This window comes from Budorcas taxicolor, chromosome 1 (assembly GCF_023091745.1).
Source record: "Budorcas taxicolor isolate Tak-1 chromosome 1, Takin1.1, whole genome shotgun sequence".
Taxonomy (NCBI): Eukaryota; Metazoa; Chordata; class Mammalia; order Artiodactyla; family Bovidae; genus Budorcas; species Budorcas taxicolor.
In genome coordinates this window covers 13,436,052-13,456,641 of record NC_068910.1, presented here as the reverse complement: position 1 = coordinate 13,456,641, position 20,590 = coordinate 13,436,052, and the positions used below count along the sequence as shown (strand labels likewise).

Sequence of the window (20,590 nt, the reverse complement as noted above, 5' to 3'; positions counted from 1 at the left end):
AGCAATTTGCTCTTAAAACTGGTAGAGGTTGATTCAGAGGAAGTTGGTTTCTGGTCCATGTTTTGACATAGGTCATGTCCATTTTTTATTATCAGCACTTAAAAGCACCACGCAAACTGAACACAACAAGTAAGTGAGCTTTACCACATTAACTGTATTGCCTCAGGCATTACTAATTATTTGCTTGTGAAGCTGTACACTCTATGCTTCTTGATTTTGGTCTTCTTAAGACATGTATCCAGAGAAGGCAATGGCCCCCCACTCCAGTACTCTTGCCTGGAAAATCCCATGGACAGAGGAGCCTGGTGGGCTGCAGTCCACGGGGTTGCTAACAGTCAGACACGACTGAGCGAATTCACTTTCACTTTTCACTTTCATGCACTGGAGAAGGAAATGGCAACTCACTCCAGTGTTCTTGCCTGGAGAATCCCAGGGACAGGGGAGCCTGGTGGGCTGCCCTCTCTGGGGTCGCACAGAGTTGGGCACGACTGAAGTGACTTAGCAGCAGCAGCAGCAAGACATGTATCAGAGGAGTGGCATGGCCCTTTAGGGATACTCTACAGAAACATTTTAACAGTCATCCACCTGAAACTGATCCACATTCTAGAGCAGATGCAGTCTTGCACTGTGTGAAAGAGACAGGCTTTCCTAGAAAAATACAAATGCTAATATAACCAACTTTTGGTGACTTCTGCATTAAGGAAAAGATGCTTTGAGAAAAGTAAAAAAATTTGGAAGACTTAAAATGCCACCCATCTCTATGTTCTGTAATGCCCAGGTAGATTCTGTTTTTCTTACTTAAGTAAAACAGTGTAATTAAACTCATTTATAAAAAATTAATTACTTCAGGAGGGCTAACTTAGGAATTATTTTTGTTTTGAACATGAAACGTTATGTAATAATCAACAAACTCTGAATTCTGACAGTTCTAATGGGTAACTTTGGGCAAAGGTAGACTTCAGCTCTGTAAGTGATATATTTTGTTGATGTTAAAAATCCCCTGCCCAAGAGTCAGGTAGGACATGAAGCTAGTTCAGCTGGTTCAGAGGGAGGGTCCTATTAAAATACCAGGTATGGAAGTGTTTCCACACACAGTAGGGCATATGGTCAGTGAAGATCGGCACAGCCTGTTATTCCCTATGTTTGTTATAAAGATTTTTGTGTGTTATAGAGGGTTTTTCACCTAAGAAGTTATTGAACTAGTGAGGACTCTCAGTTCTGGCATTCGTTAATTAAACTTAGTTACAGAGCTAAACAGTTCTACCTACTCAGCAGGGCATGCCCTATTCAGGACTGGATGTTCAGGTGGGAAATGCTTTATTACTGAGTATCACAGTGGTTATAATTTTATAGTATAAGTGTTCCTGATTTTTAGATAAGAAATTGAGCTTTATAGTTATAAATTTAGTTCCTGTTCTTTAATGCCACAGTCTTTAGTAATATTTATAACAATTTTATTGGTATAACATTTCATTAATAGATGAAGGTGTATGTATTCCTTTGTAAATTATCCTGTTGTAAATCCTCCCTATTCCTTTTGCTCAAGCAGATATACATATGGTTGACTCTTGAACAATGTAAGTCTGAACTGGGCAGATACACTTAACGTGCAGTTTTTTCAGTAAGTAACGCACTGCACATCTGCAGATGGTTGAACCATGGAAACAGATTGGACTGTGAAGTTCTCCCTGGATTTTCAGCTGCAGAGGGGTCAGCACCCTTGGGCTGTTCAAGGTTCACCTGTAATCCTCCCTGCAAGTAGCCTATATGGTAAACTTCAGATTCTCACAGACACTTTTTTCCCTGTGATTGGAGGGGTCAGAAGGCTTTAGGGTCTCCTGCTTCGTGGTTGGGCTACAGGGAGAGGCAGCTGTAGTGACGGGCGCGTGACCTTCTCCCCGCTGACACATGCTGCTTGGCATGGAGAAGCTCTGCACAGAAATCTGTAGCGTCCTTCATGAGGCGGTACGTGGGGCAGACACTGAGCGCACTGTAGCTGTCTTTGATGTCACCCTCTCTGAAGTAGACCACCACATACTTGCGCAGATGAGTCTGGCTTCTCAGATCACTGCAGAAGAGGTTAAAGGCGAGGTGGAACAGGTCTTGGGAGTTCTCACAGGGGCCGCCCTCCTTCTTGTCACAGGTACCATCACACATGGTGTTATCATTGGAAAGAAGGAAAATGACCTTATCCGCTGCTTGCTTCTGAGTGGTGAGCCACTGCACGGGACCCATCTCGGCTATTTTCTTTTTCTGCCACTTTTCAAGGATAACTTCACTTCTGCAGCGGTTTTGAAGAAATTCAGTGAAGTAACAAACTGTGTGATGGAAGCATATTTCAGAAGGGTAAACCACAAGAACCTTAAGAGAGGGCAGTAGTGTGGTAGTTGAGAAGGAAGTCTTCTTGATCCTTTCTGTGGGGGAGAGAAGCATTATGTCATCTCTGCACAGCAAATAGCAGGCTTTCACGTCAGTCAAAACCATGGCAGATAAATGACCCCTTGCTAGGGCACACTGGCTGAGCATCAGAGGTGTTACTACTGCCAGAGAGGAAAATATCCCTAAAGTTCCTTTCGTACACATCACCTGAAATATACCAGTACTCAAACCTTGAAGATGCTGCAAAAGATTTATTTTCTAAGTCCCTGTCACTGAGTTAGTCCTCTTGATCAAGCCCATCCCTTTTCAGATAAATTCACAGAAACTATTTAGGTTCAAAGTACTCTGTTTCAGGTGGGTGGTTGTAACTGTAGGATTTTCAGTGCCAAACATAAAAAGGACAGCTGACCTCTGCCCTTTCACATCATGTTTTGAGTTGGGTCAACTCAGTAGTAATTCCATCTTCTACCTGTAGGTGGTAGGGTTTCTTCACAGTTACATAAGGTTAAGTGGTAGCTCATTTCAGCTGGAACTCAACTGGAATTCCGTCCTCTACATGCTACAGAATGGAAGCTAGGTGTGAAACTACTGTAATGGATAGATACAGGTCAAACAATTCCCATTAATATAAGTATTTCTAAGGTCAGAGTTCGATACGGCTTGCTTACCTAAGAAGGAACATGGGATTAATCTTGTTCTATCTGTAACATCACGAACAACTCAAAGGCTGCATTTCCATGTCTATGTGTGGAGGGGAGGGGAAAGCAGAGGTTATCAGTGGGCCTCCCCCTAGCAGTTTATCTTTATAAATACTGATACTCTGATTTCTCATTCAGGTGTTCAGTGTTTTGGGGTTGGCAAGATCCTTGTTCAGTCACTCAATCGTGTCCAATTCTTTGCTACCCCCATGGACTGCAGCATGCCAGGCTTCCCTGCCGATGACCAACCTCTGGAGTTTGCTCAAACTCATGTCAGTTGAGTCAGTGTTGCCATCCAACCATCTCATCCTCTGTCATCCCCTTCTCCTCCCGCCTTCAATCTTTCCCAGCATCAGGGTCTTTTCAAATGAGTCAGCTCTTCCCATCAGGTGGCCAAAGTATTGGAGCTTCCAATGAATATTCAGGACTGATTTCCTTTAGGATGGACTGGTTGGATCTCCTTGCAGTCCAAGGGACTCTCAAGAGTCTTTTCCAACACCACAGTTCGAAAGCATCAATTCTTTGGTGCTTACCCTTCTTTATGGTCCAATTTTGACATCCTTACATGACTACTGGAAAAACCATAGCTTTGCCTATACGTTTGTCCCAGCATCAGGGTCTTTTCAAATGAGTCAGCAAAGTTTGTCAGCAAAGTAATATCTCTGCTTTTTGCATGGACGGAGGAGCCTGGTGGGCTGCAGTCCATGGGGTCTCAAAGAGTTGGACACGACTGAGCGACTTCACTTTCACTTTTCACTTTCATGCACTGGAGAAGGAAATGGCAACCCACTCCAGTGTTCTTGCCTGGAGAATCCCAGGGACAGGGGAGCCTGGTGGGCTGCCGTCTATGGGGTCGCACAGAGTCGGACATGACTGAAGCGACTTACCAGCGGCAGGTTTGTTACTGCTTTTCTTCTAAGGAGCAAGCATCTTAATTTCATGGCCGCAGTCACCATCTGCATTTATTTTGGAGCCCAAGAAAAGAAAGTCTGTCACTGTTTCCATTGTTTCCCCATCTCTTTGCTATGAAGTGATGGGACCAGATGCCATGATCTTCATTTTTAAATGTGGAGTATTAAGCCAGCTTTTTCGCTTTTCTCTTTCACTTTCATCAAGAGGCTCTTTAGTTCTTCACTTTCTGCCATAAGATGTTATCTGCATATCTGAGGTTATTGATATTTCTTCCAGTGATCTTGATTCCAGCTTGCACTCATCCAGCCTGGCATTTCACATGATGTACTCTGCATATAAGTTTAACAATCAGGGTGACAATATACAGCCTTGATGTACTCCTTTCCCAATTTGGAACCAGTCTGTTCCATATCCAGTTCTAACTGTTGCTTCTTGACCTGCATACAGGTTTCACAGGAGGCAGGTATGGTCATCTGGTATTCCCATCTCTGTAAGAATTTTCCAGTTTGTTGTGATCCACAGAGTCAAAGGATTTAGCATAGTCAATGAAGCAGATGTTTTTTCTGGAATTCTCTTGCTTTTTCTATGATCCAATGGATGTCAGCAATTTGATCTCTGGTTCCTCTGCCTTTTCTAAATCCACCTTGAACATCTGGAAGTTCTAGGTTCGTATACTGTTAAAGCCTAGCTAGGAGAACTTTGAGTATTACTTTGCTAGCATGTGAAATGAATACAGTTGTGCGGTAGTTTGAACATTCTTTGGCATTGCCCTTCTTTGGGATTGGAATGAAAACTGACCTTTTCCAGTCCTGTGGCCACTGCCGAGTTTTCCAAATTTGCTGGCATACTGAGTGCAGCACTTTCACAACATCATCTTTTAGGATTTGAAATAGCTTAGCTAGAATTGTGTCACCTCCACTAGCTTTGTTCGTTGTATGCTTCCTAAGGCCCACTTGACTTCACACTCCAAGATGTCTGGCTCTAGGTGAGAGATCACACCATTGTGGTTATCTGGGTCATGAAGATCTTTTTTGTACAGTTCTGTGTATTCTTGCCACAGTGTTTGTCTCATGCCTTTTGGAAGAATTTATTTTAAAAAGGCAGGAGCTAGCATAGAGTAGCTGTTTCGAGTAAGGGGCAATTTGTTATTAGCTGTCTTTGGACCATTTCAGTCTTTGTAGATGCTTCAGTGATTTAAAGAAAAAGGTGACTTAAAAAGGTGAGTGCAGATCCTGAGTCCCAGCCTTTGCTTTACCCTTGCAGGTGTGATCAGTCTTTAGGAGAGCTCTAAGGTATTAAATAAATGTTGTCTGACTCTATTCTGATGCCAAAATGTGATTGCCTCTGGCGGAAGCGCCTTTAAAAGAAAAAATCAGCATCATTCTTTATAAAGAGCTGAATCGTAACCCTTACCGTGCCTCCAGATCAGATAGATGCCAGCCACCAGCACCCATGTGGCCACAAGGAGAGCGGACAGGAGGAGAGGCAGCCAGCCACCCAGCACACTTCTCTCTGGGGAGAACAGAACTCACTTATCGTTAGCAGCACACAACCAGATTTCTTTCTTATTTGAAGACTAAAATTTTTATTCGACACTTTGTAGACAAGTTTGGGTTCCTTCAAAGCCAATGGTCAGTAGTTCTCTGCAGATCAGAATTTTTTTATAGAGTGTCCAGGTCTTTCACTAGATGCTCAGAAAGGAGAGGGGGCCCAAGAGTTTAGGAATGGTCCTTCAAAAGCACTTTGGCCTTTTACTCCACATTTTCACTGTGGTAACCAGAGTTTACATTCAGTTTTTTTTTGTTGTTGTTGTTCTTTGATGAATTAATGTTATTCCGGGTGCAGTTACTTCATGTAATGCATAGAGGGCATCTATAAAGGCTGTTCTGTCAGACTGACAAATGTGAGGGTAATGCCACCCGGTCACAGGAATGCTGAGAGTCAGTTAAGCTCCAGCGTGTGAAAGTGCTCAGGAATCCGTCGGCACTGTGCCCACACAGCAGGATTGTCAGGAGGCTGGGTTTCTAAAAACAGCACCTTCCAACTTTTGACCCTACGCCGGGCTAGTTCCGGAAGCATTTAATTTGAAGGAACTAACATCATTAAATCCAGAGAGACATTCTCCAGAACAGGCTGCTCAGGCACCAACGAGGTATGTCTCTCGGTGCCACTATTCCTAATTTGTTATCCAAATGTCTGTGTGGCCGCGTCGAGTTACAGTAACAGCTGGCCCTGGGCCACTGAGACAGATTAGAAAGTCAAAACACAGTGAAATGCATGTTCCTTCATACACTCAGTCCTTTTACCCCACTGACGTTTTTCAGCAGACCCTTGGAGCATTCTGAACATCTATTTTGCACCACTGATTTTTTTTTCTTTCCCTTCTTCTGTATGTCCTGCTTGGTCAGGATCTTGATCTCATAAATGAAGCCTCATTCCTATTCATATTGTAGCTGTTGGGCACAAAACTGCTGTCTTCCCTGCACCCTGTTCAGCACTCACAGGCCGGGACCCTCTCTCACTCTCCCACTACACCCCCAGCCTGTTGCATTCTGAATGGGGTAGGGTTGGGGTCCTTCCTGTCCTGGGGCTCTGTGCTGGGCACCTACCATGATCCTGAGGAGAGACTCCCGTTTGTGGGCACCGCACCACGGTTCCTCTTTGTCGGATGCAGTCGTTGCCACAGGTATGGAAATACGGAGTCAGCTAAGGAGAAGCAAGGGGCTTAGCATTATTCCTGCCTTTCACCAGAACTTCTCATCCCTTTTTCTCTAGCGTCAACCCCTCTCTGGCATTGTAGTAAGGTGTTCTTCTTTTTTCCTTGGTCATACTTGTTATAAAGCCCTAAAATCCAAACCAGTGACCCAAGACCAGACACCTACAACTCCTGGGTTGTGGATCTAAACTTTGTACATGTTGCCAAGAGGTTTTGCATGCTCAGTTGTGTCCGACTGCAACCCCATGAACTGTATGTAGCCCACCAAGCTTCTCTATCCATGGGATTTCCCCGGCAAGAATACTGGAGTGGGTTGCTGCTTCCTTCTCCAGGGAATCTTCCCGACTCAGATCAAGCCCGCGTCTCTTGCATTGGCAGGCGAATTCTTTACCACTGAGCCACACGGGAGGCCCACTAAGAGGTTAGTTTCCTTATCTAAAAGGGTTAGGTTGCATCCTAATAGATAAATATGTCCTCAAAAAACAGGGCAGTGGGACACCTCTTGACCTAACTCAGCACTTTTAAGTCCCTTGGGACTAGGAGAGTCTGGTTCCTTGGAAAAGGGGTGCAGTTCTAACATGCTAATGGGTATCTGCTCCCCTGGGCATGTCTGAGTGCTGCCTTTATGTCCCAGGAATGAAGAACAAAAGAGTCTTGTATCTTGGGTGTGGCTCTGTTCCAGTGGGACCCTCAGTAACATGAACTCGGAGTGGAAAGAGCCCTGAGAGCCTCTGCCGGCCTGACTTCCGTTCTCCAGCGGACTAATCATGGGCCCCGAGAGGACAGAGTTGCCCTTCAAAGTTCATAAACCGATCAGGAACCCAAACCTTCTAAATTCAAATCCTTTTTTACTTCATTTTGCAGTGGAAATGGAGGCTTGGGATAACAAAATGGTATTCCTGTCTCAGAATTCCTTTGTGGCTCTGTGACAGCAAATGGGAATAAAAGCACGTTGGAAAGTCAACAGCCATTCACAGAAGCCAAAGGGACCGTGACAATAAGTTCACCTTCCTGACCTCATGGATTCCCCATCAACATCACATAATGCCAGAGAGGCTGCTGGCAGAAGCAAGCCGAGGGGAGAACGCATCTGCTCCAGCCAGAACGGACCGCTCAAAAGCAGCGAGTGGCGGTGCAGTGGGTCTTCAGTGAGCCCCGTTCTGTGCCCGCCAGAGCATCTTGTTCAGCTTTACCTGGACCACAGCACCTTCACTTTCCCCAGTCACGTGGACCACCACGGAAGTTCGAGTTAGTTCCTTCTGGTGCAGGTGAGTGAGACAAAATCAAGAATTAGGAGCATAGGAGGGAGTAGGTTAAAGACTGCCAGTGAACCCACTGCTTTTCCCAAACTGACTGGAGCTCGTTAATTTGCGTGAGTCAGATTCACCCTGTACTTCTGAGACCTCTACCTTTGGTGGGTTTTAGATTCGCAGGGATGTTTCCAGAGATGCCCCCAGGGGGCTTGGTTTGTTTTTGTTTGTTTATTTAATTAATCAAAATAGCCCAGCACATTTGTACAGCAATCAGTCCTGCCTGTTGCTCTCTCAGAAGAGTCTGTCCAGGGAAGTTCTCCAACAAGGGAAGGAGAGCTGGAGGTGGGGGACGGGACTGGTGTTGAGGACATGAAGGGGAAGAAAGTACCTCTGACACATAGGAAGTCCCAATCACGGAGGTATTTTGGATGAGCGCCATGTATCTGTCTCCAAGGGGACTGGTGGTAAAATTCACTTCCACCGTGTTCGCGCTCTTCTTGCAAGCGGTGATGTTCGGCTTCCACAGGCTTCCTGTGAGTCCGGAGAATCACAAGGATGGAGCGGCACACTGAGCCCTAGTTAAGTTCCCAGAAGGGCTTGACCAAAACAGATGTCTGTTCTGAGGCACACCTCCATGAGATACAAACTACTGCACAGCATGTCTTATTTATCATCTCAGAGTAGCCTGCTGCCCAGGAAGGTTTAGTGACCCCACGTCACTGCTTTGCTGAAAACAGCTTCCCTGGGCTGCAGGTGATGGGAGGCACAGGCCAGGTTCTACCACTCTCTTCTACTCTCGGCATCCATTTGGAGTGAAGGGCTAGGGGTCAGGATTTCCCCTTTCCAGGATGGGGAGCAAGAGCCACAGCTTAGGAGACGTGCCTGAGTTTATAGAGCGAGTGAATTCAGCTAGAGCTAGAATACTCTGGATTCCAGAACTCCATCCATCCGCCTGCTCTGCCCCAGCTTAACTGAATGTCAGGAAATAAGGAAGTGCCTCATGGCTTAAAAGAATACCCTGACAGGTCTACTCTGTGAGAAAAGCCCGTTGTTTCAGTCATGTGCCTTGCAAATTGGCACTTCGTTCATTTCCAGGAACATGATATAGAAGAGCATGCATTATTTTCCCCACCCAGGAGGCCATTTCAAGCCCTCACTCCAGCTGTCTTTAGGAGTTGGGTCCTAGGACCGATTCAAGGCCCTCGGGCCCCCCTACACCCCCATGGGTCCCCCGCTCCAGATGCTCCCAGCAGGAGGCCACAAGGAGGCACAAAGCTCCAAGTCCACCTTCAGCAGGAGACACGTGCTATGTCTGCTGGGGTTCACAAGGACGCCTGTGGGGTGGGGGTGCCTTAAAGACAGGGACTGGTCCCCCCAAACCATTAGCCTCAGTAGCACCCTAAGACTGTCATTACCCAGAAATGCACAGAAACCCTTGTAAACACCTTGGAAATTGGAGGGTTGGGACTGATTAACCTGAAGGGGCTTATTTCAAAAATCAGTGGGTAGGGGCAGTTTCTAACAGTCTCCCTGTGAGATGTGACCCCTGTGAGGTCACGGGTTGGGAGCATGCTTCGAGGTCATTATTTTAGCTAATGCTGCCACCTTGAATGTTTGCAAATCCAGGTAGGTCCCTGTGGCCACAGCTCAGTGGTGCTGGTGTTTGAGCGGGCAGAGGACTTTAATAATAGAGTCCCATCCAGGCAGAGAGGGCCTTTGTTTGGCGCTAAAATGTTACTTTAATCAAGGGAATGGGGTGTTTTTCCTGTGACTTGCTCTCCTCATAAACCTACCAAGAGTTTGTCAGGTTGGGGATCAGCCTTCACTGAGCAGTTTGGCTATGTAACAGCCCTACTCGAGGCCTCAGTTCCTTCATCGTAAAAAGTCTGATTGAGCTGTGCTGGCTCAAGGTATGGATTTCTTCTCATAACAAAAGCAAATGCTAAATTTACTTACCTGCCTCGATGCATTTTTTTTTATATTTCATTAAGTGGTCCAGGCACCCTGGAAATTTGAAAGTTTTCACATTTTAGAAAAAAGTAAGCCTGCTCCACCGCAGTGCCAACAAGTGTGCACACAACACATGCTTACCACACCTGTAATGAATTGCCAGAACATTTCAGATATGAGGTCAGATAGCAGATGTAAATAAGATGCTAACATACTATTAAACAGAAGATTATCTACCTGCGAAGTGATAACCAGAATCTAATTTGAATACAGCCTTTATCAGAATGGTATCTGTGATCCCCAAGAGAAGACCTCGAAACCAGCCATTCCTGAAAAACGCGGTTAAGTATTACGTGTAGCTACTGCCCCTTCCAAGAGGTGGAGCTTAATCCTGCTCTGTACCCCTCCGCCCCAGGGTGGGATAGACTTAGTTATTTGTTTCCAAAAACTAGAGTTGGGGAAGGGAAAGATACTAGATTACATGGAGAAACCTGGCAAGATAACCACTTAACAATGACAAAGGTGAGCATCACCTGTGACGCCCTGTGCACGTCACCCATGCCAACAGGTGCCACAAGAAGAGTGCTTCGCCTGTGTAGAACTCTCATCAAACTCCGACATCCCCAGGCTGATCATGAGACAGACCCCTGACAAACCCAGACTGGGGGAGCATCCTGCAGGAAGCACGGCCGTCACTCCTCAAGACTCACAGTCGTGAAACGGAAACACAGGCTGTCACAGACCAGATGAGATGAAGGAGACACTGGGGACTACATGCCACTGGGACGGAAAGATGATATTAGTGGAGAAGCAGATGAGATCCAAATAAAGTCTGGACTTTAGTTCATAGAAATACCAGTGCTGGACTCTCAGTTTAGACTAATAGATTGTGGTAACGCAGGATGTCAATGGTAAAGGAAACCGGGTGAGCACTATACGGGACTCTGTACTAGCTTTGCAACTTTCTGTAAAAGTATTCCAAACATTTTTAGAATGAGATTTGGCCTCACCAAGAAGCCTGAGAACTGCTGTGTAGTGAATGACGCGGTGCTGAGAACACACTAGACCAGAACCAAGCAACGCAAACAGATGGGAAGTTGCCCCCATTTGGCTGCAGTGCCCCAGCTGGCACAGGGACAGGCGTGGGGGCAGAACAGATGACCCAGCCCGAGCCAGAGATGTGGGAGCTGCTGGGGCCAGGCTCCATGCTGGGCCCTCCTCACCAGAGACCCCGTCTCATCCTCACACTGACCCCGTGTGTGACCGTGCAGGCGTGACACCAGAGGGCTGAGCGTGTGTCAGAGCAAAGGAAAGAACCAGCGCTCACCTCAGTGCCACTGGCCTCTCCTCCCGGCTCAGGGGGCAGACCCACTGGAGTCTGTACATCCTCAGAGACCAGCCACACATGGTCAGACTACACTTCCTGCCCAGAAGCTGAGACTGGAACACGTGTTTTGCGTCAATTGCAGAGAATGGCAAATGTGCATCAGTCAGGGAGGACCAGAGTTTGACCGGCAGCTTCGCTTCACTGCGTGTGTAACCAGGGCAGCTTTCTTAAGCTGCCAGTTTCTTTTATCTGTAAATCAGGGCTGTCCCAACCATGGGGTTTTTGGCAGCCCAGGTGAGACGGTGGGTGTCAAGGGCTCAGTCAGTGCCCAAGGCACAGGAATGGGCTCTCCCCTCCGCTTCACCCAACTCAGTCCTCTCCTTGTGAGTGAGATGCGGTTGGTGTTGTGTCCCTGGTACTCATGAGGAAACCGAGACTCAGCGAGGCCAAGCATCTCATCCAGGGGCCCTGGCCTCTCTCTACCAAACCACACACCAGATCAGGTGTCCCGGCGAGACAGAGAATAAGACAGGAGTGAGGATGTATACCTGGGGAGGTGAAGTTCACAGCCATGGAGGGGCCGTCCTCATTCATATTTGCATTGGGGATGTTATGGGCTCCAATGAAATAGACTGTGTTCAGCTCGACAGGAAAACCAATGTAGGAAAACGTCCACTGCAAAGCAAAGCGGGAACCCTTGAATTGCCACGTCCTTTTCATTTATAATTTCATTCCTTAACCCACTGCTAAAACTTACGTTTCTAGCCAATGTCTACTAAGGAAATTGACCCTACACAGTTTGCCACTGTAATCCACAGAATCAGAGAAGTATAAAATTCTAGACCCAGGATATAATTTAGGGTCAGTTTCCCTCACTTGGGCTCCCCTGCTGGCTCAAACGGTAAAGAATTTGCCCACAATGTGGGAGACCTGGGTTCAATCCCTGGGTCAGGAAGATCCCCTAGAAAAGGGAATGGCAACCCACTCCAGTATTCTTGCCTCGAGAATTCCATAAACAGAGGAGCCTGGCGGGCTACAGTCTATAGAGTCGCAGAGTTGGACACGACTGAGGGACACGACTGAGCGACTAACACTTCCCTCACTTTGCTGATGGGGAAATTGAGGCCCAGGGATGCTGACTTGACACAGCAGAGAAATGGCCCCAAGTGGGATTTGAACCCAGACATCCAGGTTCCAGGTTGTAGCTGTCAGCAGCCTGTGTGTGAATACAAATCCACACCCCCAACAAAGGGCCCAGATTAGTGACAGCCCTCCCAAGTGTCTCCAAGTGCTTACTTTGCCACCAGAGGGTCTGGTCTGAGTGTGGAACGCCTGGGTGTAATTGCACCTGATGCAGCTGCGGGACTGGAAGTGGCTTTTGCCCATCACGCAGATCTTGGTGGCCTTCAACAAGCGGATGCTGGCTGCCAAGGCGGGTAAGAGGGCAGTTGTGGGTTTAGTGCTTCCTCTGCAGCTGATTTGATGCTAGACAGCCTGCCTGCCTTCACATTCACTGTGGCCCTCAGAGGCAGGCACTATGATTGTCCCCGGTGTACAGAAGGGCTGAGCGAGGCTTAGGGAATTTCAGGGAGCTGTGCCATAGCTTAGAGAGTTCATCAGCGACAATATGGATTCAGATTCCAAAGCCTTTCCTCCTCATAGGTGAGCCTGAGTTTCACAGGCACCTGCAAAGAGGAGGCTACCTTTACACTACCCTGGACTCTTGTAAGAGGAACAGGCATGCTGTGTGGAGCAGAGGCCTCTCAGAGTGTCCTCAGCAGCCAAACCTGTTCTGTCTGTACCTTTATCCATGCTGATCCTTCTCCCTGCAATGCCTTTCCCTACTGTTCTTTGCCTCACCAATTCTTTGTCCTTCCAAGGCCCAACTCATGCACCACCATCTACAATGATAGCTAACAAACACAGGCGCTCACTCCGTGCCAGGGATGAAGCCAAATGCCATCTAATTTAATGTGGTCTCACCTGGGCCCGCTTCTCCTCCTCCTCTCCCCTCAACCCCCCCAAAGATGAAGTACATGTCCCTCCAGGATTCCCCTGACAGTCTGTCTGCCTCCCCCTGGCCCCTGAGAACCTGACTGAGCAGGAACTGGAGCTCACTCACTTCTCCGTGCTTGGCACTCCCAGATTATGACCATATGGAATTTAGCTGAATTTAGTGAGGGGACTCTACAGACATGGGCTTTAGGCCCCCAGTCTTGGTTCATCCAAAGTGCCTCAGAGAAATGCTAGGACTTCCATGATGTCCTTTGGGAGATGGAAAAGTTATCCACCCAAGAGAATGTTTTCCTAAGCCTGCAAGATCATCTCTGGCCTTATCCCGTTTCCTTCCATGAAGAGCAGCGTATCATATAGAAAAACACACCAACACCAGCACACCATCTGATGAGTTCTCACACTTGTGCAGCCAGTACCCAGGTCAAGGAACACCCCAGGAGGGCCCCTCAGGCCTCCTTTCAGTCACTCCCCACCAAGAATGGGCTTCTCTGGTGGTTCAGATGGTAAAGAATCTACCTGCAATGTAGGAGACCTGGGTTCAATCCCTGGGTTTGGAAGATCCCCTGGAGAAGGGAATGGCTACTCATTCCAGTATTCTTGCCTGAGAATCCCATGGACAGAGTAGCCTGGCAGGCTACAGTGAGTGCATAGGGTCATAAATAATCAGATGTAACTGAGCAACTTTTACCCAAGAATAGCCATTGTCCTGACTGCTAACTACATAGAGTAGTTTTGGCTGTTTTGCACTTTGTTAATGGAATCATCTGGTGGGTAGGACCGCAGGCCTGCGTGCAGAGGTGAAAGGAGGAACTCCCGAATCTGGCTGCTTTTGTTTGTGAGATTCATCCACACATAGCCAGAAATCGTCCATGCTAATTGATATACTGGATTCCGTTTGTGAATCTAAGTCAACTGTCAGGCCTTGAAGAAGTTTTATTTTTGGCTGTTTTGAATACTGCTCCTATGAGCATTCTCGTCTGTGGGTTTGGTGTATGTATGGCACGTATCTGGTGTATCTGTGGCATGCGTGTATGTGTTCTGTTGGGTACGTGCCGGGAAGGGAAGTCATGGGTCATAGAGTCTGCCCATTTCTGCTTTAGTAGACATGTCAGGCTTTACATTGATTGATGCAAACTTACCATCTGCCCGGAGTATCCAGCTTATGTTCATCAAAATTGAAGAGTCCTCCAGGTCAGCACTGCTTTTAATAGGTTCCACTCGGAGGTCCCTCAGGTCTCCTGGGGTCAGGGTGTGTCGGACCATCCACTCTGGAGACGGTCCTGGGAGAAGGCGAAACTGCCCGTGACACCCCTTCCCCAGCCCAGTCCAATGCCACTTGCTCTGCATGACCCACTGTGACCACCCCTCACTACAACTCCTCTCCTCTTTCAGCTAAGGCAGGCCAGACATTTCTCAGTGCCGCCTGATGTGCAGCCAAGGTGATGCTGAACCTCCTGGGCCCAACCTACAGGGCACATGTGCCCACTCTGGGTCCCTTCATACATATGTATATATCTAATTTATTTGACATGTTTATTAGGATCGCTTCTGCCTACCCCACACCTCAGCCTGGACTCCAGCCAGCTTACCCCCATGTCTCCCCCTTCTACCCTCGTCTCTGCCAGCACCATCTTTCTTCCAGCTCACTCTGTCCATCCACATTTCTTGGGCAGAAACACACCCATTCTTTAAATGCTGCCATCTCCAACACTCCTTTAAAACATTTGCTTCCTGTTCCCAAGTGCAAATGGCGTCCCTCCCATGGCACTTGATCTCCTGTGCCTCTTTCCAGCCAGGAGGCCAGCCCACCCGAAACCCTGGGAGCTCTGCCTTGGGCAGATGGAGGCTTCACCCGCATCAGCTAACAAAGCAGAGGTTCACCCTGCGCCTGGACTTCGATGACCCACTGCCAGGATTCAGGTCCCCTGAAAGTCCAACTGTACTTCTGACGTAAAGCCCTGTTTCTAGTGCACCTACCGGGTTCAGAGCCACACTGAATTGTCTGCAAGAGAGAAAGAAACCGAGTGCCATGTTGAATACCAGCAAACCACAAGCCTTCATTTGCCAAATTAGACAAAACACCATCTTTTCCCTTAAATGCGTATACAAGTGATGCATGTTCAAAGAAAAGCTGAGCTGGTCCCACTTCACAGTTTGGGAGACATTAAGCAGCCCTATGATAGGCTTTGATGGGCCATAGATTAACCACCATTAACTTGAACCTCAAGCCTGGCCATCATCTCCCTTAAAGATCAAAGGTGGGTTTACAGCCCTCTCTGCAGCTCAGCCTGCCCTGCCGCAAGCAGTGGATAACTCTGGACCATCACAGAGGCCCCTTCACACTAACTGTAGCCTTCTAGGACAGTCTAGAATATTTATTGAGTTTCCCCAGGTTAAAGACAGGCTGTGCCAAGAAGAGAAGAAGAATGCAGTCCATGGTACCTTTCCGAGGTTCTTTAAAAAAATTCCCCTTCTGATATAAAAGGACTCACTCGAACTGTTTATCAAATCATAAAGGAACTATGATTTCATCATGTTATCTTTTAAAAAGAACTTGTAAAAATAAATAATATCATCAGTATCTAAGAAAGGCCAATATTAAATCCTTTGGATTAACTGCTCATGTCTTTTTATAAGAAAAAGTAATTAGTCCTTTGGTTTGGGAATAAAATTCAGGACCTAAAAGGAAGCAGCAAGTTCCCGTGATACGTGACACAGCGTGGGTAAGTCCACCAGCTCCAGAATTTGAGCCCTCGCAGCCTCAACATTTCTCAACACCATGAAGACAGAAGGCAAGACTTTTGTTCATTTGAGTAATATGAGTTGGGTGGAACTGTCGATCATCTTTGTCTTTTTAAAGCTGAACTCCAAGGGATGTCACCAGACAGTTTTTTAAACAAATAAGCCACCATGGTGATACTGGGAGCTAAGTTCTTGTCAAGGGGCTGCTGAGACAAATTTTAGGAAGAAGCAAAGCCACAGCGCTAAGCTTTGTACAGAGTTCAAGCTACAGGCCTAGTAGCAAGTACTGCAAAAGCAATGAATTCTTCCTCTAGGGGAAAGGTAGGGGTGCGGTGGAGTGAGGGGATGGGCTCTGAACTGAGACAGGACAAGGAGAGGAGCTGAAGACATCAAGGCAGGGTATGTCTTTCCATCAGCAAATGACACCACGCTTTTATGCTACGGCTATGCTTAAGGGCAGCAATATAGCTTCAAACGCAATTTTGCAAATGAGGTTTTGTTTGAAGACCCAGAAGAGTCCCTCAGTCCTTTAAGGCAGGAGAAGAAGGGAGAGCTGCAGAGTTCAGGGGCTTAGCTCTGGGGACAAGGGCCCCAGTACAGCAAAAAGAACACGGTGAGAAAGGCGACTGGAATGTAGAAGCAGCTCTTGCGACCCCAGGCAATAACAATAGTGAACGCCTACTATGTGCTAGGCTCTTTGCTGCTATCTTAACGGGCCCGGTAGCTGTCCTTCACTAAATCCTGGTGAGTGAGGTATATGACCCTTCAGTTAGACAGATGAGGACACAAGGCTCATTGAGCGTAAACGGCTGGGTCAAGAACGCATGGTGGCATCCGAACCCATCTGATACCCTCGCCCCAGACTGAAGCAGTCCGACGCCCGATCCCCGCTTCAGATAGCCCTCTGCGAATGCCTCGGAGGAGCATGAGCTGATGGGTCCGGGTTTGAGGGACCGGAACGCGGGAGAAGGGAGCTTACTGGGGGTGCTTACCGGCTCCGGAGGCACGGCCCCCCAGCACAGCGCGGCCAGGCTCAGCAGTACTAGCAACATCCCGGGGCCACCGCCCGCCACCGCGCGGGGTCCGGATCGGCTTCGGGCCGCGCGCTCTTATTCAGGCGCCCGGGGCCACACCTCTGGGCTCCGCCTCCCCCAGCACCGCCCGGGTAGGGGCGGCCCTCTGGCGCCCTCCCACGGTGGGGAATGTAGTGCCCGGCCTGCAGGGGTCGCGCGGGATGGATGCCGGGGTCCGAGCGTTTCCCCCGGGCAGCCACGCACGCGCCGGCCCAGCGCACCGGTGCGTGCGGTGAGCCGGGTGCGCGAGTCCGCGCACGACCCGCCCGCCCCAGCCGGCAGGCCCGCCTCGCTGCTGGGGGCAGGTTGGGTCCGAGACGCCCGCGGTGTCCCTCCTGGCCGCGCGGAGCGCCGGCGCTGCCGGTTAAAGTGTAGCGGGGCTGGGCCGGGCCGCCGGCGCCAGCTCCTCCGACTCCGCCGCCGACCGTCCCGGCACTCAGACAGACCTGCCCACGGTGAGTAGCGGGGAGGCCGTGGCCGCACTCCGGAGCCCGCGGCCGGGTCGGGCCGGGAGGTCGGGTGGGTCTGGAGATCCCAGGCTGGACGCCGAGGTTGGCCGCCCCCTCCCCGGGAAACCAAACGTGTGGGACGGGAACAGCAGAGTCGCACTGAGTTACTCGCAGAAATTTAAGATGTGTGTAATTCGTGTAGTAGAAACCGTCCCTATCGCTGCTTTTCTGGTCAATGTATCTTTCCACAAAATGAGACCTGATGCTAACAGTTGGGTCTCCGAAGAAAAAAGCCTTCACCCTTTGGGTTTGGAGGCGAGTTCTTGAGTTTCAGGGAGCTCAGGATTTCTGAGCAAAATTTGCAAATTAAATGCGGCCGCAGAGAGCGGACCTAGCTGCTCAGAACCAAGTAGGGTCTGGGAATTGCATTTAACTTGATCTCGCTGGTTAATTCTGCGCAGGTGGACCAGACCCATTCTTTGAGAGAGACAGTGGGTTTGGGAAAAGTTAATGAAAATCAGCTGGGCTAACAGTGAATCAAAGTGCTTGAAACTGCTGCTTTAGGCGCCTGGGTTTGCAGAGGAGGGGGAGGGTGACCAACTCAAGGTCCCTTAAACTTCTAAGCTGAGTTAGCTCCACTCTTTAGATGGGAGACCAAGGCCTAGGGAGGGATGAAGGTGTCAGCTAGTGAAAAGTTGACTTAGTCAAGCAGTTGTTTTGCTGAGGTCCTGTGCACCAGCCCTGGCTCAGCTGCCTGATTCAAATTTTGGCCAGCTTGGAGCAGGCCCCAGTCTCAAGGTTGGCTGGGGACTCTGGCATGCACATATGTGAGGTGCAGGCGATGTTTTCCTGAGGGTTGGTCTGGTTCCTCATCAAGGTGAGTGGCTCAGGTGAGGGTATTGCCTCACCCATGCCTGGGCTGGGCCACCCGCAGCCCCTTGCTCAACGTCTCTGAGTTGCTTTGAGCCCTAGCCTTGTAGTCCCAGAGATCCCTTGCAGCTCTAATAGTTGTCTGTATTCTTGAGCCAACGTGTGCAGGGTGCCTGCGCTGGCATGCAAAGGTGCCAGCTAACAGGTGCCCTTGGACTGAGAACGCGGGCGGTGAGAGTATGTTCGAGGGCACATGGGCTCCCCAGTTGTGCCATGGAAGTGCAGATGCAGTCTCATCTTCCTGCTCTTGGGATCACAACCCTTGTCCCGTGGGGTGCCAGACATTTTGGTGATGGTCATTTTTCAGTGTTAGGAAGGTCACCTTGCTGGCTATGACAGGCCATGGAAATCAGTCCCTCTGACGGCAGTGAGAAGAGGCTGCAATTAGTCTGTTCACTGGACGAATAGCCAAGTGTCTGCGTGGGCCAGGCTCCAGGCTGTACCGGCTTTATAGGCATGCCCCAAAGCAGGCCCTGTTGCGAGAGCTTGGGCTCTTGAGGGTGAGGGCTCTGGGGTGGGGGTGACCAGGAATGCAGAGGTTAGTCCTGGAGACAGAGTTTGCGAGTCAGACATTTATAGGGGTTAGTAAAGAGGGGTGGAGAAGGAAATGGCAACCCACTCCAGTACTCTTGCGTGGAGAATCCCATGGACAGAGGAGCCTGGTGGGCTGCTGCCCGTGGGGTCGCACAGAGTCTGACACGACTGAAGTGACTTAGCAGCAGCAGAGAGGGGAGGTAGATAGGGTCCCAGGAAGGGATATTCCCTATTCCCTTCTTTCTGTAAGATCTAGAGTGAGGGAGCAGCCATGGTGTCAGGTGAGACAGGGGGGCCAAAAGTGGCCTGGCCTGCAGTGGGCCCCTGACTTAGATCTTTGGCAAGAAGTGTTGAGACAAGGCATGAGAGGAAGTGGCTTTAGAGGTGGCAGAGGGCTGGTTTTCTTTCAAGAAAGGGCAAGGTTGAGATAGTTTCTCCAGGAAAAGAAGCTGGTGGGCCAAGGAGAGGAGAAAGGCGAGGCGAGCCAAGTGCCAAGGTAGCTGAGCATCAGGTCGAAGGAGTGGGAGGCGGAACCAGAGCAGCGGGTGCTGGCCGTTGACTTGGGACGCACACCCAGTGACCTCCCCGTGCCCTGGGTGCAGGGCTGGGCCTGTGTGGGCACAGAGATGACGCCGCCCTGTCTCTGCTTCTCTGCTGCCCATGGCTGGGTCTTAAGGCAGGACCGCAGAGTGATCCCTTTAGCCACGGCTGGCGTGCTCTGTGGGCCAGCAAGGTGTGCCTGTCCAGTAGAAGGGGTCCACGCTGGCCCAGAAGGCCATTCCAAACAGTGTTCTTCCATGAGAGGGCCTTGCTGGTTAAGCATGGAGCCTCCAAGCTGGCCTGCGGAAGGAACACCGTTTGTTGGAACGCCTAAGCCCAGCAGTGCTGTAGCTTGGTTAATGGGATGCAGGGCCCCTGTGGGTCAGTAGGTCTCAGCTGCCTCCCCTGTGACTCTGGAAGTCTCGGCCCTTCTGAGAGCCTCGGTTCCCTTTGCTGTCAAGTGTAATGGCAGTGAGGTGACTCAGATCTGTGAGGGACGTGCAGATGCTCTGACCTTTCCTCTTTGGCCATGAATTCTGCTGCGTCTGCATTTCTGAAAGAGCCTTGTGCAGCGTTCCTTTTTGTCTGGGTATTTAGTAGGTGCTTATTAAATGCTTGAATGAATGAATGCATACCTTCCTCCAAGCCGGGGGCCCAAGCCTACCCAGTCAGAGCTGGTTTGGGTTTCCTTCTACACTTCATCTCATCCAGAGTCTGAAGGACCCCTCTGTCCACTACCCATGGCCCTGGCCCCAGACTCCCCCGGGACAGGCTCTGTGCTGCTACTGGGGTTCACACCTCCTGGCTGCGCTATTTGTTTCCCAGTGCCACCCTTGAGCGAGGCTCTGGGTGTCCTAGGGCCTCGGTTTCCCCTCCATAACATGGGGCTGACGTCAGTCCTGCTGGCCTGGTGGGGCTGTTGGGAGAGTCTAAAGGGGTGGGAAAAAACTGGAGGACTTACAGGTGCTGTGTAAATTTAAGGACGGTGAGGTGGGACAAGAAAAAAAACAAATGATTTCCCTGGCTTTGACAAGGAAATTCCTTTGGACCCAAGTGCAGAGATACCCTCAG

At 49.3% G+C, this 20,590-nt stretch overlaps 1 protein-coding gene across 1 annotated transcript; it reads right to left on the bottom strand.

Moving 5' to 3' along the window:
• Nucleotides 1–1,854: 1,854 nt before the first annotated feature.
• On the bottom strand, nt 1,855–17,045 carry IL17RB (interleukin 17 receptor B). The gene is made up of 11 exons (XM_052648030.1): nt 16,986–17,045; nt 15,229–15,253; nt 14,391–14,531; nt 12,532–12,659; nt 11,784–11,910; nt 9,915–9,962; nt 8,347–8,489; nt 7,899–7,964; nt 6,599–6,695; nt 5,403–5,501; nt 1,855–2,414 (listed from the first exon to the last, which is right to left on the bottom strand). The coding sequence occupies exons 1-11, from the start codon at nt 17,043–17,045 to the stop codon at nt 1,855–1,857; spliced, it is 1,494 nt and encodes a 497-aa protein (XP_052503990.1).
• Between the last annotated feature and the right edge of the window lie 3,545 nt (nt 17,046–20,590).